The 22,072-nt window shown below is 37.7% G+C and overlaps 3 protein-coding genes and 1 non-coding gene across 4 annotated transcripts; 1 reads left to right on the forward strand and 3 right to left on the reverse strand.

The window, feature by feature from the left end:
- Positions 1-363: 363 nt before the first annotated feature.
- On the reverse strand, positions 364-3,560 carry LOC112090910 (putative nuclease HARBI1). Its single transcript, XM_024163247.1, has 4 exons — positions 3,421-3,560; positions 2,836-3,004; positions 962-1,193; positions 364-866 (listed from the first exon to the last, which is right to left on the reverse strand). The coding sequence occupies exons 1-4, from the start codon at positions 3,558-3,560 to the stop codon at positions 364-366; spliced, it is 1,044 nt and encodes a 347-aa protein (XP_024019015.1).
- A 461-nt stretch (positions 3,561-4,021) lies between these two features.
- On the reverse strand, positions 4,022-5,130 carry LOC112090911. Its single transcript, XM_024163248.1, has 2 exons — positions 4,819-5,130; positions 4,022-4,699 (listed from the first exon to the last, which is right to left on the reverse strand). The coding sequence occupies exons 1-2, from the start codon at positions 5,128-5,130 to the stop codon at positions 4,022-4,024; spliced, it is 990 nt and encodes a 329-aa protein (XP_024019016.1).
- Positions 5,131-9,985: 4,855 nt separating this feature from the next.
- LOC21405286 (golgin candidate 4) lies at positions 9,986-19,809 on the reverse strand. Its single transcript, XM_024163256.1, has 15 exons — positions 19,413-19,809; positions 14,420-14,518; positions 14,189-14,293; positions 13,851-14,048; positions 13,513-13,645; positions 13,352-13,416; positions 13,030-13,194; positions 12,821-12,925; positions 12,517-12,663; positions 12,086-12,382; positions 11,895-11,960; positions 11,338-11,540; positions 10,995-11,049; positions 10,638-10,826; positions 9,986-10,467 (listed from the first exon to the last, which is right to left on the reverse strand). The coding sequence occupies exons 1-15, from the start codon at positions 19,629-19,631 to the stop codon at positions 10,147-10,149; spliced, it is 2,367 nt and encodes a 788-aa protein (XP_024019024.1). The 5' UTR covers positions 19,632-19,809; the 3' UTR covers positions 9,986-10,146.
- A 1,058-nt stretch (positions 19,810-20,867) lies between these two features.
- On the forward strand, positions 20,868-21,020 carry LOC112090917. Its single transcript, XR_002901900.1, has one exon. It is a non-coding gene; the product is annotated as a small nucleolar RNA snoR145 (small nucleolar RNA).
- Positions 21,021-22,072: the final 1,052 nt, after the last annotated feature.

Consider the following 22,072-nt stretch of genomic DNA (forward strand, 5'->3'; position numbering starts at 1 on the left):
GAGTTATAACTTAAGTTGTAGTTATAACTTGAGTTTGTGTTTGGTTGTGTAAACTTGAGTTATAATTTGATATTAGAATTTACTTGAGTTTGTGTTTGTTTCAACTAATTCTTGAGTTGTGAATAGTATCCTGAAATTTTTTTTTCTTTCATTTAATTGATTTTATGTAATTTAATTTGAACAAATAAAACTGAATCATCTATAAGTAGTAATAAATTTAAAAACAACGTAGTCATTTTCTTCATTTAATAAATTAAAATACCATATAAAAAATTACTAGAAGATGAGTTTCCATTATAAATGGTCTCACAAATAGTCACAAATATATACATAATTAATATCGCAATTCTCCATACACTATTATTAGCCCGTACGACGATTACGGTACACTGCACACATTGTATGCGCTCTTGCATCCCTTAACGCATTCATCTCCAGTTCCGGTTCATTATTCAATGGTTGTCCTTCGTGGTTGTTATTGTCATTGATATCCTCTTCAACATTCTGTAGATCAATGTCAGCAACCGGAACGCCATCCTGTGAGTACTGATCTAATAGTCTATCTCCATTACGGTACATATGGATAAAATTATGAATTATAGCACATGCAACCGGAACCTTAACTTGCTTTTCAATGGGGTAACGGTTAATGGTTTTCAAAATACGAAATATGGCATTCCATACACCAAATGTTCTTTCGATTACATTACGCAGGGAGGAGTGCGTGTAGTTGAACAATTCACGTCCACTGCGGAAGCCTCTACCCCGTCGATTCCTATACTCTTGCAAATGGTATGTTGTTCCCCGATATGGTGCCTTGAAACATCCGTTGTTTGCGTAGCCTGAGTCGACGAGGTAGAATTTTCCTACATGTATTTAAGTAATCACAATCAACACTTATAATCTAGATGCAGTTTCTGAATTACGTGTAGATGTACATATAGGCGTTTTTCCCACTTACCTGGTCGCGGAATCGGAAATCGTTTCCGCGGGTGATCTAACGCGGACGCAAGTACTCTCACATCATGTGCTGAACCCTCCCAGCCAGATAGCATGTACGTAAATCTCATATCAAATGAGCAAACTGCAAGCACATTAAGCGAGAAATATCCCTTTCTATTTCTGTAAAGTTCGGCCGTTTCACGGGGAGGCACACATGGAATGTGCGTACCATCTAGTGCTCCAACACAATCCTTCAAATTACCAAACTTACATACGTTGTTATGTGATTACGCCCAAACGTGTACAAAAACAAGCGGTCAATTGTAGTACAATTTGAACGGTCGATCCCACGAGGAAGTGTTAAATTGAACAATAAATGATTAACAAATAAAAAGCGTTAGGAAAGTAAGCAATCAACCAAAGAAAATGAATGAGTGTTTTTGATGATTTTTTGAACAATTTAAAATGGAGAAAATTCAATAAATAAAAGTGGTAAGGCTTTGAGAATCCTCCATATGCTTTGTTCACCTATTTGGATTTTGATTCATAAATTGACTCAATTGAAAGTTTCACATCCCAAACAAACAATCGGAAAATAAATTTTTTAAAGAACATATGAATTAAAAATGTATTCGAGTAAATAAAATTCTAACGTTTAGAATTAGGAAAAATTATCTTATGAGAAATCTAAGAGCGACAATATACCGTTGGCAATAATGCAGTAAAAGACTACTCATAAAACAATACCTATCAATATATAATATAATGCAACAATCACATAAAAAGAGCTTGACTAGATTTATATGAAAGTTGACAATAAAATATATTGATAAGAGGAAGAAATATGATAAAAGAAAATTATTTACTCAAATGTATAAAACTTACAAACCATTGAAGAATCAAAAATTCAAATAAGTTCACTACACATATAAGATCATCTCTAGCCTCACCTAAATACTCTAGCCTAACTTGCACATAATTCCCATAAAATTCTAAAAAGAAAGTATGAGAATAAGAACAAGAAAATAAGAGAAAATATGTGAGAATTTAAGCTCTAAAAAATCAACCCTTAATCACCTTGACAATGACCCTATTTATAGAGTTTTGAGAATGCTAAAAAGCTAAAAATCGGATCCTAATTAAGAAGTTACAAGGCTTAATCGGAGGAGAAAAACCATCACGTTTCTGAAGAGTGGGACACGTGTCGCCAGACGATTCACGCGCGGGAGAAGAAGTGTTGCACAACTGGGCCACGCGGAGAAATGCTTGACACGCGCGGGAGAGGAACTCGCGCGGAGAAGGAACGTGCGCGCAAAACGCGCGTATGCGGGGGAGCAGCTGGACCCCACTGGACGCGTGGCGAGATCTGGCTAGAGGGGCGTTGGAACGCGGGACCCACGCGGAAGAAAGAGGAAGCGCGCCTGACGCGCCCGTGAGGAGAACTCGCGCGGAGGGAACGGCGTGCGCGCCAAGCGCGCGTATCCGCGGGGACAGCTGGGTCCCACGGACCTGCGGCGCGGCAAAGGACGACACGTGGCGGCTGGGATGGGTTCGCGGCTTCTCGACTCGGCTCGGCTGGACGATGGGCTGATGGGCTTTGGGCCGATTTGGGCTTTTCTTAGGCTCAACTTTTGAGTTTTGTTTGGTAAACTAGCCCAAATCCAATTGTTTTCTTCAAAAACCTGAAAAATAAAATAAATCTAATTAAAATTAAATCCTCTAAATTTAGGAATATTTGAAATTAAAATCACAAATAGTGCTCCAACACAATTTTTCAAATTAACAAACTTACATACGTTGTTATGCAATGATATAGTTAAACTCATTGTGAGATAAAAAATAACTAAAATTATGAAGTAGAGAAAAAAATTTATGTATAAGTTCGTAACTTACATCGAACCACGGCGAATACTTGTTCCCACCTGCAATTATGTGAGGATTGACGGCAGTAAAATCTGGATGCCGTATGAAGTCTACTTTTAATTGGCAAACCGCTTCAAGTACTTTTGAGAAATACTCCGATACCGTGGAGCCCGAGCGCTGCCAATGGTCCTGCGCTTCCCTATTAGTTTGGTTTTGACACAGTATTGTAAGGAATATGAACACTTGCTCGTCAACATTAAGGTTGACTGTCGGTTGCAGTAATCCCCTTTTCTCAAGGATAGAAGATAGGCGTCTAAAAGCCTCACTACTCATGCGAACTTTATCATAAATCACTTTTGGACTCCCATTAAGATAGTAGTCCACTCTAATCCTACCTCCCTAACCAGAAATGTGCCTTCGGCGTGATGGTTCTCTATACACACTTGCTCGTCAACATTAAGGTTGACTGTCGGTTGCAGTAATCCCCTTTTCTCAAGGATAGAAGATAGGCGTCTAAAAGCCTCACTACTCATGCGAACTTTATCATAAATCACTTTTGGACTCCCATTAAGATAGTAGTCCACTCTAATCCTACCTCCCTAACCAGAAATGTGCCTTCGGCGTGATGGTTCTCTATACACAAATCCGACGCATAACAAAGTGGCAGCTGCGACAACACGCCTGAAATAGTGATCATCACTATCGTCGTCTGATGCGTCATAGTCCATTGGGCTGCCGGCCCTATGGTGAGCCATACCTGTCAAAGTTTCTAACCAATAACATACAAGTTTAGGGGTTTAAGAAGTATGCAAAAATAAAGCATTTGATCATCACCTGTTCAAGTAATATTAGTCATCTACTAGATGTCGTCAATAATAAATACTCATTAAATAATAACAATAAATGTCCGTAGTTCGCAAATAAAGTACAACAAGGCCAACAATGTTTAAAAACATACTAAATACCCGTGGTCCTCAAATAACCCAAAATTGGACCAAATGTTAATATGCATCTAAAACTAACTCAAGTATTAATAATGTCTCAGAATCATAGAGTGCAAGGAATGAAATAAAAAAAATAGCAATAATGGACGTCAACCGCTATCTCTTCCATCTCGGCCGGAATATGGTAGAAAGTTTGGTGGCATGTATGGTTGAAAATTGCTAGTGCTCGGTTGGAAGGTGTTGGTGCTCGAATGGAAGGTGTGTGAGAAATGCTAGTTCATTAGATGGCTAGACTGAAAGGGATACTGTGATCCAGGCGTAAAGGTTGGCGGTGGAGGCGGCACTTGCTGATTTGCATGTTGCTCCATGGTCTGTTGGATCCAAGCCAAGCGATGATGCTCCTTCATTCGCAAAAACGGCCGATGCAGTGTAGCATGAGCATTCAAATAGTTGAACATGAAAAGATATTGATCCTGAGGTATGTCCAACTCTCCAAGGAAATCAATGCACTTGTCCTGGAATGTCTCCTTCTCAACCGACTGAGGGGTGGCAGAACTTTTACCACGCTTACAACCGTGGTCCTCAATAGATGATACAAGGCGATCCACTACACGCTCCATGAAGTTTGGCACGCGTGTCTGACTGTTTCTTGCTGACCATTTATTATTTAAACGGGACTGTGACGCAACATGTGGGGTTCGACCACCAGCGCTTACACCATGCCTCATTTCTGTATATGAAGTATCGCCCGTATCATTGTAGCGTTGGGACCCGCCATCAATGTCAATTGGGCTACCTGAGATTAGCTCTGGGGGATGTGGGGGAGTTATAGGGGTTTCATCTTGGCCGTACTCATTTACGCCGGTTGCACGTGAATTCACAAATGCACAGAAATACAAATCATAATCCGGTAACGGCTTCCTTCTAGCCCTTTCGACCTCCGGATGGCTCTGCATATACAGTAATAATGACAATGCAAACAATATGGAAAATCCCCTTTCCTCAATGACAAAGTAAGACAGCAAGGCGTAAAACAATTAAAGAAAAGAAACGATGAACTTATAGTGACAAATTGTTGCCAATATTGATCGGTGCACGTTGGTTGCTTCTCAATTGGATCCCAACCAATGCCAGTAGCAGTCCGAAGTAGGAACTCTGCTTCGAACGTTTTTTTCAACCTAGCAGTTTTTTGTTTAACTTTATCCCAACCAAGTGGGACGCTGAAATGGTGACTTAGCTCCGTTGTCCATTGTGTGAATTTCTCTCGGTTCGGAGTGGTACCGGCGGAGTTCAATAAATTGAACTCACCTAGACGTCTAAGCAGTTGCTCTTCAGCTTCTGGGCTCCAATTTACATCTCTATCTCTCCTTCTCGCAGCCATCTAAGTATTGACAATCCCGATATGGCAGCAATATGTATGTACATAGCATACAAAATTCATTTAATGAGCTCGGATGTTGGAAGGAGGCTCAGATTTGTGTAATGGCCCTCATCGTCCTATTATGGAGCATTATCCTAGGCTAGGGCAATTAGGCTACCAAGGTTTATGTTCAATTAATCTTAGTGGTAGGTTGGCAATACACTTTAAACCTGAAGCAAACGAACATTATGCCATAAGGTTATGCATAAATCGGCAACCAATATGCTACCAAAGTATTAGCTAACGTCAGCAGAATGCTCAAGCAAGGCATTCAAAGTGAATTAAATCAACCATACCAACTAAGACTAATGGGATCAACCGGCAACCAAATATTAACCAACCATTGAATATCACTCGACATAATGAACTAGGTCATTAAATACAATTACATCGTCATAGCCATGGTGAAATGCAATCTAGAAACTGAAAAAACCAGAAACAGTTTCGGGTTTTTTTCCAGAAACTGCACAACAGGGGTTCCAAATAGACACATGAGCAATATAAAAACACGGCAGGTATCAATGAGTAAATGCACAGTGATTGATAATCAATAATCATATCAATACAAAGTACAACCTACAACAGAACATGCCCGTCATTCGTTTGGAGTCTTTTTTGCTTTTCGTGGTTTTTCATTAAAGTTTGATTCATGTTTTATGTTCATCAATGGTTTGTATAGCTAAACAATTATGCTAAATAATGCTGGATTATTCATGAATAGAGACCAACGCCCCCTCTAATATATTGTGTGTGTGTATTGCGTTGATCCTTAAGATCCTCTAAATACAATAATGGAAAGCTATTCTTTGCCTTTTTTTTTTTTTCTTTTCACTAAGTTATATAACTTTATTTTCCATTGATGATTGTAAAAGCAAAGCAAAATACACATGTGCTAGACACCTGTATAGCAAAGTGGCGTTCAAAGACCACATGGCAAAAGTCTCACTTAAACAACTATAGTAGAGGGTCGAAGGGATTAATTTGATTCATCCATCTTTTAAGTTGATTTAAAAAGGTTTCTTCTAAAAGACACTTCCGTCCCTCTTCAAATGGTTCCCAAAACTACAACAGAACAAAGTACAAAATCATACGACCATGCAAATGGGGGCATGAGTCACCAAAAACAGTGTCTGGTTTTTTTCCAAAAACCGAACAAAAAATGGTTCCTAAATACTAGTGAGCCGAGTGTCTAAAGGCTGAAATCACCAAAAAAATCACTAGAAACCATATACATTTTTTTCCGACAAACTACCAATAACTTTTACCAAAATACTAGTTCTAAGAATGCAATTATAGAAACCGTTTCTATACTAGTGATCCGATGAAGTCTGTTTATAGACAATTGGTCTTGACAGCATGCCATGAGAAAGAAATATGGAATAGCTCATGATAGCGAAATCGTCCATTTCGCTACTCAATGCACATTTCACCACCTTCATTCAGGCACTTGATCATATTAGTCACTTTTTTTTTCCTTAACAATAACTACTAATACGGTTTGTCATTTTTCATAACCATGATTAATTGAGCAGCTAAACATTTACTACAAGAACTCTCACCCAAGACAGAGTTCTAGAGAAAACTCTCTAGCTCTTTCCACTTCCTCAATCACGGGAAAAAAGCTATTCCCACCCCTTATAGTTCTTTCCATTAAGGCTCTGTCAAGAACTTAGAGCTTTCCTACCTTCCTTCCTTCTATACTTTCTTTTGATATTATCTTGCAAAAGGCACAAGGCTGTGTTAAAGCTGTCTCTTATTGTGATGTCGAACTGTGCACTCAAGTTGGGGGTAAGTTCTATTTGACATCAAAAGAGAAGTGTCTTCTATTTTTGCTAACTTTGCCAGTCCTCCTTAAGGCCTCCCCCTTATTGGGTGGTTGAAGATCAATGTCTAGTTTTTTTTTTTTTTTTTCCACAAACTGAACAAAATGGGGTTCCAAAATCAAGTGAGCCGAGTGTCTAGAGGCTGAGAATTCACCAGAAAAATCACCAGAAACCATGTGAATTCACCAAAATACTAGTTCTACGAATGCAGAAAAACTGAAAAATCCAGAAACAGTTTCTGTTTTTTTTTTTCAGAAACTGAACAAACAGGGGTAAAAATTAGTGCTCCGATGAAGTATAAAGATTGAAAATCACCAAAAAAAATCCAGAAATGGCAATGTTTGTTTTAAGAGAACATAATGAATTCACCAAAATGTTTGCTCGGAATGCAAACTAGAGACCGAAAAATCATCTAAAACTGAAATGAGTTTTTCCCATAAACTGAACATAAGTAGTTGAAAAATACTTACCGAATTGGAGCCTATGGAGGAGGAGATTAGATTCCCTTAGAGATTCCCCAAACGCGAGGAAGGGTTAGCAAGTCTGAGGTACCGGTGACGACAGAGGTAGGGGAAGTAGGTTTGACGTCTCGGCTGGAGAGCTTTACGGCGCACACTGTTGACTCTACATCGAAGTACGATGTTCACCCACTGAAGTCGCCGAACCAACGGAGTCCCCACAAATTTCCCCATTTTGAAGGGGAAACAAGAACGATGACAATGGTGGGGGAAGGGGGACACAAAAGATGCAGATGGGAACCGAAATGGTGGGCTAGGGTTGAAATCTGAGATTGGGGGAAATAGTGATTCAACAACGCACAGCTCTCATAAATCGATGGTATAACGTTGAAGGAGTAGATCGTGACTGTTGGTCGAACGATAAGCGAGAAGAATTTCGGAGAATATCGGTTACAGGAGAACCACGTGAAACGGCAGTGTAGGAAGAAGCAGATCTCAGAATATGCACTGTAGAAGTGTAGAGAAGTAACTTGAATCGCAGGGGAGAGTGCAACTCAGAAATGGGTTGTAACTCGAATTCATTTCCGAGTTAGAATTCAAGTTCTCAAACACCGAACGTGAACTTGGGCCAATTTCCTTACTCAAGTGGGCCTTTCTTGAGTAAGTTGGGGCAAATGAATATGCCCTTAGGTTTTTAAAATGAGCAAGCACCATTCTTGCTTTCGCTTAATCTACCATTGAGCGCTTACTCATCCCATGTCAGTTAATGAGTTGTAAAATAGCCATCTAATGAAGGAATATAAAGATCTGTGTTTTTATTTTCAATATATAAATATATAGATCTCTTTAATATAGTAACTCAAATCATGCATAAAACTAAGAGAATGAACAATCTAAAGATACAACTTAAGAAGTCTTTTTACGCCAGGTATCCCACGCAATCAAGCAGGAGGTTAGTTTGAAGTCATTTTGTAAATTAAAAGAATCTTTAAACGCCATCCTGTTTAGACCCTTACCTTACTCCGAGTAGGCCCTTAAGAAATCTTGGGCACACCCAGCGAACAGGCTCCGGACTTCTTCGATGCCCAAGCCATGCAGGTCGCTCTCCAAGTTCAATTACGCTTCAGCATCATTCTCCTATCGTAAAATGTTCCTCCAAGGTGCAGCCATTGGAACTTGAGAGGTTAATGGTGTTGAAAGGATAGTGGTGTTTAATTTAGGGGTTAATTACATAAAGATCTAAATACCATACCTTAATTTGAAAATTATTTTATTTATTACGGAACCATTTGAAATCATGTTTAAGACCTCTTACTCTAAATATGGAAGTGATGCAATCATTTCTCCCTAAAAGTTTTTTCTTTCTTTTTTGATAATTCATTTCTCCCTAAAGTTGCAACTACTAGGAGAGACACAATAAACACTTTAAACACCACGCAATACTAGACTCAAAAATTTAGACCTCGTTCAGTTCATTGATTCGAGTTTTTAATTTAAACTGAGATGTAACTTTATGTGAGAGCTTTTAACTGTAGCAGAAAAAGTTAGAAGTGACTTTTTGTGAAAGCTTTTAACTGTGGCAAAACTGAAATTGAAAACTCGAATCAGTAAAATAAACGAGACCTTAGTATAAAGATTCCGTCACAAATAGGTGAACGCACCCAATGAACCAATCAGATTCAGACACTTCTTCGAGGCCCAAGCCACATAAGCTGCCTTCCAAGTTAACATAAGCTTATGCATCAAACTATACATGTAAAGATGCTAATGTTTCAACCATATATATAAAAGAAAATGCATACCAATTGCATGAGATCACAAAATTCAAATAGTACCGAGGCCTGACATATTTGCATATACTACAGATGTGGAAAAAGTGCATCATGAAATTCAAAGTTACTAGTTATCGCAAGTTGCAATTTAAGAAACTCGAATTGTAAGAGAATTAATGTCTCGTTCACTTCACAGATTTGAGTTTTCAATTCGAGCTGAGATATGACATTTTCTAAGAGCTTTTCACTGTAGTAGAAAAAATTAAATGTGATATTTTCTGAGAGCTTTTTACTGTAGAAACCTAAAACTAAAAACTCAAATCGGTGAAATGAACGAGGCCTAAGGCATCGTTCACTTTGCGGATTCGAGTTTTCAATTCGAGCTGAAATGTGACATTTTCTGAGAACTTTTCACTGTAGCAGAAAAAATTAGATGTGACATTTTCTGAGAGTTTTTTACTATAAAAACTTAAACTAAAAACTCAAATCGGTAAAATAAACGAAATATAAGTAATATCACCTCAAGCATTGAGACATGGCTGAGTTACAAAAACCTTTCTTTTTTTCTTTTTTTTTTTTTGGTTTGGGTTGGGGGAGTGGGTTGGTTGGGGGTGGAGATATGGCCTTTAATCCCTCCACTCTCTTAAAAATAAAAATAAAAAATAAAAAAAAAGGAAAAAAGGAAAAAAGATGGAAAAAAAAGGGAGGATGAAACAACAACATCAACTCTTCCATGTTTATATTATATTCATTAAAAGTCCCTCTTTAAATGCGACAGTTATAATTAGGCTACTCAAACAAGTACCAGGGAACTGTGCAATAAACTCATTTACGCGAAAGAATTAAATGAACAAGAATTGCATGGCTACAACATCAACACATAAGAATCTATACCTTTGATTAATTACATTATGCAGAATATATTCAATATTTTTGAAGCAGTCTTGAGCTATTAAAATTGCTATCTGACGACGTGAGAGGAACTGTTGAGAACTCGGAATCAGAATGATCGGATTGGCCAACATTACCTCGAAAGGGAAAAGGACTTGAGTTCTGGCTTGGAGATAGAGTTGTTCTTGATAAACCAGACGACGTTTTAGGGTCGGCCAAAGGTGGAGCAGCATTTGCAATATTTGGAGTTTTATGCAACTCATCCATGTCCTTGCCAGAAGCATCCATGGCTTCCCTTCTCTCTCTTTCTTCACCTTCCTTGAGAAGAAAATCAACCCACAGATCTGCAAATGACTGTAAACGACAGATACGTAAGACAAACAATATTGCCGTTGACTGTGAACAGAAGGAACAGATGCTTAAAGTAAAAAATATTAAGTAAATTCTACGAAGCAGAAGCAATTTTTAGTGGTCATCGTAGGGCAGCCCGGGTGATCTTACGTATGGGGTGATAATTTCAATACCTGGTTATCCATTGCTGCATTTGCGGGTAGTTGGCCAGAACTTCCTCCCAAAATGCCACCGACCAGGCGGCCAGGTAGACCCAAAACTCCTCGAACGACACCTTTTCCTGCACCTTGCTGTTGAGCAACACCTATTCTCTGTTTATCTTCCTCAGAGAATCCCAGCATTCGAACCATAAGATCCAAAACCTAGAAACCCCCATACACAAAATAAACCACATGAACCTCACTGTAGGGGGAAAAAATTCAAAGGAACCAGCCTCAATCATTAAAGAGAGACTAGCAGCATCTATCCGAGGATTTCCATTCAGTCTTATGTCCTGAAACAATAAGTATTAAGTCTTAGAGATATCATACCTCCTTATTGTGGTTCCTCTGGAAGTAGGTAACCAGTAATTTGATCACAATACGTCTGCCAAAAATATATGAATTATTACTAAAAGTGCAATGAAATTAGTTAAAAAGAAAAAGAAAATAAATCTGATGAAGTTCAAAGCAGCATTAAAACAAAAATAACACTTGTGAATGCCATATTCAATTGGAGTAGTAGAAAACCCAGAAAAGTATCATCTTCCTTCCTTCTTTCTTTCTTTTTTTTTTTTTTTTTTCTGTTGACAGAAAGAAGAATATGGAATGAACATGAGTCGCAGCAAATAAAATTGTAGAATAACAAGAAAAGTAAAAATTTAGAAAATCCAACCTGTCAACAAGATAATCTGAATCCATTGACATCCTATTAAGCCTAGTCATGCTCTGCTCAAGAGCGCGGCGCAGTTTTGCATTATCTTCCTCAAGTTTATTTACTCTGCTCTTCCAATCTGTTGCGGTCCTTTCAGCTTGCAAAAGCTTAAACAATATTTCCTCCTTTTCCTTTTTTAATACGTCTGCCTGATAATCTGCATTCTGGTGATATCATAGAAGCTTAATATCTTAACAATGGAATATGATAAGTTTAGAGAACTTAGAACTAGAAGCATATCTAACATAGGGCAAAGATAGTTAAGTGCACTTGGCTTAGTTCAAAAAAATTAGTCTCAATGGAAACATAAAACTGCATTAAATTAGCAGAACATTATAAAGAATGTCTACTTAAACAAGTACTGCACTTATTGAAAAAGAAATTATATACACAATCAGTTATTGCAGTACCAAAGTATACACGCAAGTCAGGTACCTCAAACAGAAATATAATTGACTTGTACGTGTAATCAAACAAAATAGAAAACATATTTGATACCACAAGGATAAGTGCAGTACTTTCAGTAGCTCAGAGAGCTTGGATGATTCTTCTCTTGCCCGAGCCAAATCTCCTTCCAGATGTTCCTATAAAAACAAAACTTAGTTACTTATACTAGCATCAAAAGCCGTAATTGCAAAGGTACCAAACATATGCCAACAGCCTATCTCCGAATCATACGAGGAAAAGAAACAAGCTTTCATTTGTTTACCTTGGCTTCAATTTCAGCATAATACTGACCAAGAGCAGTTTGAAGATTTAGAAGTTCAACGTTTTTGGCATCTATTGTGTTCGTAGAGTTTGCAAGCCTTTTATTAAGGTCGCCAATTACTTCCTTCAATTTCTGAACTTCATTGTTCCCAATCATCTTGACTTCCTCTTGATTTGCAACTGCCTGCTTCAGAGCTTTCTCCAAATATAATATTTGTGTCCTTTGACGCTCATTAGTTTCACGTAGTTCTTCAATGATTTTACTATCTTCATCCATTTTTTCAGACTCTTCAGATTCCTAAAAGATAATACAGCAGAACCATTGTGAATTCTGAGATACATAGGGTACATGTAATCTTTCACATTTAGTAAGAAAAGGGTCCAGATAGCAAGAAAAGATTTTTGCATTGAACACTTTTAAGGACAGACAACCTTTTCTAATAAATGCTGTTTAAGACGGGTCAACTCTTGTAATGCTTTGTCCCTTTCATGCTGCGTTTCCTTTATCTCTTTATCCAATTTTTGCAAAGACAACTCCATTTCTTCCCTTCCGGGAAAACTTGCAGATGGCTCTACCTTCTGCCAAGAACAATAAACATGATCAGATGACATTTGGACTTAGTGTAACAACAAAATAAGAAAAGAATTTACTTGACATCACTGAGCAAGAATTTTGACAACACACACACACACACTCGTTTAGACTGTATGGAGACTAGATCTGTAAAAATATTACCTCATTCAGATTATTTGGATGTTTGGTCACAGTCTCTGCAACAACCGATGATTTTTTGTCTGTTCCAATCCTGTCCATAGCTGCCTTCAGTTCATTCTTCTCCATCTGGAAATTGAGGTCATATTATAATGGATCCAGGACCCAAAATTGTAAATGAATTGACTTTTTTTTTTTATTTTAATTTTGCAATTGAGGATAATGCTTCCAACCTTCAGGCTCGCATTTTCCCTTTCCAGGGACGCAATAGATTTCTTCAAATTCTCAACAATGTCATCACCTTCATCCTCCCTTCTACTCAGCTCCATTTGTAATCTTCTTACTGCGGATATTTTCTCATTCAACTCAGCATGTATTTTGCTCATGTCAGTGGAGGTCTGTTAACAGAATAAAAATATGACGATGAAATTAGGCACGCAGCAATCTGTAAAATACCTTCAATTTATTTTCATTTCTTATTTGGGTATATTTATCTGATTTTGTTCAATCAATACAACAAGTCAATTAGTAACTGCACACCAATTTCAAACTCACCTTATCTTTTTCTGTTTTAAGCGATTTGAGCTCCTCTCGGAGAGAGGAGTTAAGCTTTTGTTCTCCTGAAATTGAGGGAGGAAAAAGAACGCATAAAAATTAAGATGACAACATAACCATATTGTAATCCACTTCTGAATCTTCAAATGAAAGATAGCTACCTTCTAATTTCAACTGTATATTTCTAAGAAGATCACGCTCCTTCTCAAGTTCCATCCGCAATTGCCTGATCTCACCGGTCCCCTGAACTGCAGCCGAGGACCTATTATTCGTTTCTAGCGAATCTGCATACTCCTAGAGGCATTCATACATCTGTTGTCAAGTTTATTCATCAATAAAAAATGCAAAAATAGAACAATGACAAGTCGAGATGCTTTAAGTGGGACACGATTATTTGTAAGGCGGACATATTAATAAAACTGAAAAAAAAAAGCTAATAGTGTTTATCACTTTATCTACAACAAAAATTAAAAAATAACTAGAATACAAGGTGCATTACCCTTTCTTTCCCCTGAAAATTTGAGTATTTTGATTCCACCTTACTATGAATGGCATCGTGTTGAACAGCATGTGTAATTCCATTACTCATTCCATCCTGTTTAGAGACAACACCATTATGTATTTCTTTTCCAAAATATCTGTTTTTTGCTTGAGTTGTGAGTTTATGTTGCCGGTTGGGTGACACATCACCACTTCCCTGCGAAAAAAATTCCACATTAACTCAACTACTAAATCATTGATTAGATAATTCATGCCTTATGGTTTCAAGAAGAGAAATAGAAAATATGACAATAAGTTCAATTCCCGTGTCAGATCAGTTTGGAGATTAAGAACTACCTTTGGCACGTTGGTTCCATTTCTTGACACGTTTAGAGCTGCAGTAGTTGCTTCCAAATTGTTTTTCAATGAGCCATTTTCTTTATTCAATCTGGAAATTTGATCCTGTCAAAGGCAAGGTATTGACAAGGTAATTGTCAAAGGAACGCCAGACCACATCCCCCACCCCTGATCGGCCCGCCCACCCCCACAAAAATAGATATGTAAATAAATAATCGATAATAGCACTACCTCCTTTTCCTTTAACAAAGCTGCATAATTTATTGACAATGCTTTAATTTCTGCCTCTGATTCCTGAAGCCTCTTGACCTCTGCTTTGTACTGCTCAATCTAAAAGAAACAAGAAAGTTAACGAGGACTAGAATTCACTAAAATGCACATATTGCCAAAACAAGTTAATTGCAGCTGCTGGTAAAAGAAAAATTAAGGGCGCGTTTGGAACTCGTTCCAAAATGATTTTGTTTTTTGTATGAAAATGAAAATGAAATCATTTTCAATCTTAGATAAAAATCATTTTTGAAAATGCGTTTGGTAGTTTTATTAAGAGATTATTTTCAGTGTAAAAAAACCCATTAATGTCTCTCTTTCTCTCTCCCTGTTCGAGAGAGGAGAAAACGAAAACAAAAAATGGAAAATGACTAAAAGTCGTTTTTCATTTCTCTCTCATTTTACACTAAACCAAAAAATCGTTTTCATTTCCGTTTTTTGTCTTTACTGCGCCAAACGCCGTTTTGAAAACATTTTCATTTTTTCTTTCTCGAAAAACATGAAAAACAAAAACGGGATCAATTCTAAACACGGCCTAAGCATAATAACCAGAGAATAAGATCCATTCACAATGGTATTGCTTGATGCCATTATAACAATACTTTGAACGAAAGTCCCGCATGCATGTCCTCTAAAAACTATATGTTTCTTTCATAAAATTATTATTAGAAACAAAAATTATAGTTCTTTATTTATATACTTTACAGTTAGAAGCTGTTAGGAATCTGAAAATCTGAGCTTCATTAATAACACTAAAAATGAAAAATTACAGGATAGATGGGCGGTTTTGAGGACCCCCGACCTCCAAGATAGTGCACAACACTAGACACTCTGTACAAATCTCCTCCTCCCTCTCCCTAGCAACTAAACCCCCTATTTATAGTACTATTAAGACTATTAAAAAATGCTTCTAAATATTAGGTTCCTAACATTACCCCCGCCCCAAAGAAACACCTTGTCCTCAAGGTGTTAAGTAATCACAGCCATATGACTCCACTTCCTTCTAATCTTGATGAGGTTGGATCTTGGAACGTCAACCGGAATGATTCGTACAAAACTTGCTTCAAATGTTCTTGTTAACTTTATCTTTTCAACTTCACACGGAGCTAAAATTGAGAACCACTTTAAGGGCAGCGAAACCATGAAGCTCAGCCTCAAAATCATCCTTGTCGTAATGGAAAACCTTGTTGGTCAGCTCAAACAATTCATTTATAACAAAAACCTTCCTCCCACAAGCGTTATCTTGTTGCAGTACATGTTCCACCCCGTCAGGGAAAGCTACCTTGCTGTTTGTCAGAACATCAACAATGGAGGGCAGCTGCAAGTGTACATTCTCCATTCTTTTGTCAACAGCCCCATAATTGCTGCAAACAGAATCAAATTCATCTTTTATAATACAAGAATGGACTTCTTTTACTGGTGCAACAAACTCCGGTTCTAAGGTAACATCCTTGAAAAATTTTGATGTCATTGACATCTTATTTCCCATATCTTAAACCCCCTCATTACTAGCACTAGATTGAAAACCAACTTCATTTCCAATGCCTTGGTCCACCTTGCCATCAAAATTCTTCCTAGTCAAGACTCTTGAACATCCATTTGATCTGAAACATTGGTTGTTTGAGCTGCAAGCAACCTACTTGAACTACCTACCACTTGCTCTTTATCGACTTCTAATTTTGTAATGACAACTCTCTTTAAAACCGAATTTGAAATCTCTTTCCTAGGTTTGGCAAATACCTTGAATTGTCGTCTATAGTCAGCCATGGTATCCTCTTGACGTTTCACCAAGAAACTCTCATGTAAGGCCTCATCGGATCACAGTCTGAAATGCTTAAGCAGATGAGTCTTCAATTCATTCCAACTGTAGAATGGGCAACGAGCACCCTACCATTGATACCAAGCCAAAGCATCACCCTTCATAGCCATTTCAGCAGCTTAGATTTTCTCATTGTTCGTCATTCTATAAAACAAAAAGTATCGTTCAGCTCTAAAGACCCACCCATCAGGGTATTCTCCGGCGAACAATGCCATATCCATTTGCTGAAATCGTTGATCCGTTCGGCCCTCCCATAGGGTGCCATGCCACCTTCCCCTCTCCCTACTCAAAACCCTTGGATTGGTTCTGACTCCTAATCGAGAAGACCCAACTCGCTCTCTCAAATCAGATTGCAAAACCCAATCTCGCTCACCCAACTCAGATCGCCCAGATCTAACCCCAGTCATGCCAAAACTTGAAGATCCAGTCCATATTTGGCTGTAATTGGCTCTAATCTTGTTGTAAGTTCGAGGCCCAACCCTAACATCATCAGAATCAGTCTCGATCACATAAGAATCGCAAAACCCAGACCTAGGGCCGCCGAAATTTTGAGACCCATCCCTAATTTCACCAGAATCCTCCCAAATCGAACCGAACTCGAGTGACCCAGTCCGAATTCGGCCAGAATCAGCCTCAGATGAACCGGAATCGCAAGGCCCGGTCCAAACCGGGTCGGAATCAGCCCCAACCACGACCGAATTAGGGTTGGGTTCCCTGTTCTGAAGGTACCCATGTCATCCCAGAGCCGGAGCAAGCCTCTCCTGAGTCTCCTCCTCTAACTCCGGCTCCCACTCCGAATCTTGTTGTCGACCAAGCTCCGCCGCCCTCTCCCGATGGTCGCGACCTCCTTCTGCCCTCCTCCAGCCGTCGAACAAGCCCTCGCGCTGCAGATCCGAATCACCCAACCCCAGATCACGACGAAACTCGCGCTCCTCCATGAGACCCACGTCTCTCCGGCGATCGTTCTCCCTCTCGCGCCTTCGCGAATCGGCGCCCCCCGACGACGATCGTGCCGGAAATCTTCCTCCACTCCGCCTGGGTCATCGCGATCCGCAATCTCTTCACCCGGAAAATCGCGGTGCTGCTGCTCTCCATTCCGCCGCTCGCCGTCGCAAACTCCGTCGGCCCTTTCCAGTATCGGCTGCGCCACCAACATCGCCTCCATTCGCCGGAGGGCCGCCTGCAAATCACACATCTACGTCCTAACTTTCCCCAGCTGTCCCTGAAGTCCCTCCATACTCGCTCTCAAACCAGCCACCTTCCCCCAAATCTGTGGCAGGCTCTCCGCCACCACCTCGTGGACCACCTCCTGAACCACCACCAATCCCTTCTCCACGGTGGTCACCCTCTCCGAATCTGCCGGTTTAGGCGACATGGATCGGTGCTTTGATACCATTGTTCTGAGCTTCATTAACAACACTAAAAATGGAAAATTATAGGCGGTTTCGAGGACCCCCGACCTCTAAGATAGTGCACAACACTAGACACTCTCTACAAATCTCCTCCTCCCTCTCCCTAGAAACTAAACCCTTTATTACTACTATTAAGACTGTTAAAAAAGACTTCTAAATATTAGGTTCCTATTAGGAATCCGAAAATCTGAGCTTCATTAACAACACTAAAAATGAAAAATTACATAATAGATGAGCAGTTTCGAAGACCCCCGACCTCCAAGATAATGCACAACACTAGACACTCCCTACAAATCTCCTCCTTCTCCCTAACAACTAAACCCCTATTCATACTACTATTAAGATTATTAAAAAAGACTTCTAAATATTAGGTTCTTAACATTACCCCCGCCCTAAAGAAACACCTTGTCCTCAGGTGTTAAGTAATCACAACCGTGTGACTCCACTTCCTTCCAATCTTGATGAGGTTGGATCTTGGAACGTCGACCGGAATGATTCGTACAGAACTAGCTTCAAATGTTCTTATTACCTTTATCTTTTCAACTTCACACTTTTGTTTGGAGCTAAAATTGAGAATCACTTTAAGGGCAACGAAACCATGAAGCTCAACCTCAAAATCATCCTTGTCACAATGGAAGACCTTGTTGGTCAACTCAAACAATTCATTTATAACAAAAACCTTCCTCCCACAAGCGTTATTAATAACCAAAGAATAAGATCCATTCACAATGGTATTGCTTGATGCCATTATAACAATACTTTGAACGAAAGTCCCGCATGCATGTCCTCTAAAAACTATATGTTTCTTTCAAAAAATAATTATTAGAAATAAAAATTATAGTTCTTTATTTATATACTTTACAGTTAGAAGCATACTCAGAATGTAACTGAACACTATAAGTGAAAATCGGAAGTAGTTCTTTTGGATGAGTAAAACAAAAGGCATGCATAAGAAATCTCAGTATTTAAAGCAGAATATCCACAACACAGTCATAGATATCCTAGCGAGAAGTTTGTCAAAAAGACAATCTTAGAAAGCAAATTTAGTAAAATGACCTTTTTCATTTCTAAACGACCCACTCGGTTGGGCGGAGTATAAAATGGATTGCGTTGGGGTCGTTCCTAAGTCATTTTACAAATTAAAATTTTTGAAAAGTTATTTTACAAATAAAGCTTTCTATTAAGGTCATTTTTAAAAAACAGCTCAAGCAAAAGATAGCTTCAGATCTATTCTTCAAGCAACAAAATTGTAAGAAAAATCAAATACAAAATCATCGTAGCACAGCTGAAAAACTATTGGTTAAGCAATATTACACACAAAAACCTAGAAGCACAGCCGAAAACTCTAGGATGACAAGCAACTTTTTCATCTCCGGCACAAGGATTTGCAAAGCATTCGATCGTATTTCAAACCAATTATATACATGAACTTCACACGTAACTCGCGTAGAAGCATTTGGTATCGCAAATTCATTGAAAATTAACACTGCATCAAACAGACTCAACCAGTCTGCAATTCAAATTCACAATCCATGATGGGATGCTCAAGCACTAAGAACTCAATTTCAAAATGAAGAAACACCTCAATTCCTAAATCTGAACAAAATCCTATAACACCGACAACTAAATCACAGAATTCAAATCGCAGACAAACGAATTTTTCGCGGATGTCGGAAGAATACAAAAATTCGAACCAAATTACCAAGAAAACCTGCCAATGCCGTACCTCGGGATTGTTGGCGGAATCGATGCCGTTGGCGAGCGGTGATCGCGAGACCGACATGGAATGTGCGAACCCGTGAGAATTCCTCCTATCAGAGACCGGCGAGGTAACACCTCCATTAACGGCGCCATAGATCTCGAGGTCGTCATCGTCTTCGTCGTCGTGCACATCCTGCGCGATCTTATTCAGGTTCTCCTTCAGGTTAGCGATCGTGCTCCACATCGTTCCAAATCAAAACCCTCACCCCCACAATGCTCTCAACCAGAAAATATACATATATATAATATATATGTACGTATACGCGTATGTATATATTCACACACAAAAACCTAAGCTCCGAAGCTTCGAATTTGAGGAAAATCGAACTCTCAGATTTGAGAGAGTGAGAGACGAAATTGAAATTTGGTAGATCTGAATAGAGGAGAAGAAAAGGGGTGGAACCGGAAGGGATTGGAATTTCGGTACAAGGAAAATAATTATTTAAGGAGTTTTCAATTTTAATTCTGTCACAGTTAAAAAAATTTTATAAAAAATTTAATTTAATTTTTTTATTATAATAAAAAAATTCTGACATAAAATGACGTTAGAATTTAAATTAAAAAATTTAAATTTTTAATTTTAATTAAGATGAAATTTTAACTCAAATTTAAATATAATTTTATATAAAAGTATTTTATTATAATAAAAAAATTAAATATAATTATTTTTAAAAATTTTTTATTATAATAAAATTTAAATAAGTAAAATAAATGAGACTTAAAACCTCAGAATTTTTATTAATATTTTTCTTCAATTGTAAACAACGTGTGTTTGTTATTTTCACGGTGGGATGCCACGTTTTGTCACTAACCACAACCAGCGTTCCCCAATCAGTTCAGGGTCTAAGATCTGGGCCGTAACTCTTGCATAGGCCCAGTCCAGGCCCAATAGGGTAAATTAAAATCCCCGACGGCTAAGATGCATTTATAGATCTTAAAGTGCTTCTATATATATTTTATCAAGTTCTTGTGATTGTTTCCGCTTCAGAAGATATGGCAGAAATGGCGGAGCGCTAGGGTTTTTCTTTCATCGCCGCTATTTTCTTCTGCTTTTTTTTTTTTTTTTGCTTTTCTCGGTCGTTTTATTGTTTTTCTTAGATGCAATGAAGAAAATATTGAAGAGAAAGTTGAAGATTGCTCTCGCAAGATGAATAAGCAATTCGGTTCGTATTCACTGAGCATCATTCTTGTCCATTTTTTTAAATAATTTTTTCTTTTGTTGTTCAAAAGTCTCTTTAACGACGGACCTATGGATGGAGCGCGATGTTAAACGGTGCGCTTTGATCCAAGTTTGCCTTCGGAAATGGAGTCGAAATCTGATCGCCGAATCTCAGTTTGTTTTTGTATGGTTTTCGGTTCTTTTTCGATCGAATTTTCGAACATTTTTTTCTTTGAAATTATTATTTATTTTGAAATTATTAAGCGAAGATCCCAGCGGAGGGGTAAAGGACTCTGGAATTGAGGCCTCTCTAACGTCTAAGCAATACAAATCTTCGCAGAATAATTAGCCAAATCGTAGGATGTCTAGAATTTCTCTGTTTCTGGAACGTCTGGAACCCTTGGCTACATCTCAATTTTTATTATCACACACATTTGATATTTCTTTTTTTTTTCTTTTGTTTTTGAAATAATGTGGTCAGACACATTTCTTTTTATTGGCTCTCTCTTTGCAATTTAATGATAATTTCCTTGAGGGTAGGAAATTATATTTTGGTCTTCAATGCTGAATGTGTGCATGAACTGGGTTTGCCCTTTTACTAGAGTTTGAGATCTCTTTATACCTTAATGACAAATGAAAAGAATCATGAAAAATTTGAGAGAATGAAATAATAATAATACTCGACTTTAAAACTGCTGCTAACTTACACACCCAGCAGAGACTGGTGGTAACATATGTCCGTAATCATAGTTCTAATCGAATTATAGTTCTAATTTTACTATAGTATTTTTTCTTATAAAAAATATACGTAAATTAAAAATGGTTTAAATTTATGAATCAAATGCCAAACTTTCAGCCAAAAAAAATTAAATTAAATTTATGAGAACTTTTTTCTCTTTTTATCATTCGTCTCTGTACCAAAAAGGTATTCTAATTTAACCCTTAAATTCTTCAAATGTCGCAAAGTTAGTCTTTAGTTAAATTTAGTTAAAATTCTTAAAATTTAAATGGAAAGCATTCATACTCGTAATTTGATACCAAATTATAGGCAATCTTGTAATTTAATGAAGGTTTTTATAATATTTATTTTATCGATTTGAGTTTAAAATTTAATTTTTATTATAATAAAAAAATTTTAAAAATAATCATATTTAATTTTATTATTACATTATTATTACAGTTAAAAAATTTTATATAAAGTTACATCTAAATTTAAATAAAAAATTTAAATCAAGGAGACCTTCTGTTTGTTTATGAATTTTTTCTTAAAAGGAATTTTCTCCATACATGCATTTGAATAAAATTTATTATCAGAAATGACCTTTGCTAAAATTACATTTAAGTATAAAAGGATGAAAAAAATTCCTAATACATTTTTGTAAGAAAAATATCAATGCAGCCTTCACGAAAATCATCTTATTTAATTGAAATTAGTTGATAAAAGCCCAAATGTTCTGCGTGTATAT

Source organism: Morus notabilis, unplaced genomic scaffold (genome assembly GCF_000414095.1).
Source record: "Morus notabilis unplaced genomic scaffold, ASM41409v2 Scaffold594, whole genome shotgun sequence".
Classification (NCBI taxonomy): Eukaryota; Viridiplantae; Streptophyta; class Magnoliopsida; order Rosales; family Moraceae; genus Morus; species Morus notabilis.

Coding starts and splice junctions, on each gene's coding strand:
- LOC112090911 (XM_024163248.1), bottom strand. CDS start 5,130: ATGGCTGCGAGAAGGAGAGATAGAGATGTAAATTGGAGCCCAGAAGCT. Junction 4,700..4,818: donor ATCAATATTGGCAACAATTT/GTCACTATAAGT, acceptor CTGTATATGCAG/AGCCATCCGGAGGTCGAAAG.
- LOC112090910 (XM_024163247.1), bottom strand. CDS start 3,560: ATGGCTCACCATAGGGCCGGCAGCCCAATGGACTATGACGCATCAGAC. Junction 3,005..3,420: donor AGAGAACCATCACGCCGAAG/GCACATTTCTGG, acceptor CCAAACTAATAG/GGAAGCGCAGGACCATTGGC. Junction 867..961: donor ATTTCCGATTCCGCGACCAG/GTAAGTGGGAAA, acceptor AAATACATGTAG/GAAAATTCTACCTCGTCGAC.
- LOC21405286 (XM_024163256.1), bottom strand. CDS start 19,631: ATGTGGAGCACGATCGCTAACCTGAAGGAGAACCTGAATAAGATCGCG. Junction 14,294..14,419: donor CTTTGTTAAAGGAAAAGGAG/GTAGTGCTATTA, acceptor TGCCTTTGACAG/GATCAAATTTCCAGATTGAA. Junction 13,195..13,351: donor TTAAAACAGAAAAAGATAAG/GTGAGTTTGAAA, acceptor TTCTGTTAACAG/ACCTCCACTGACATGAGCAA.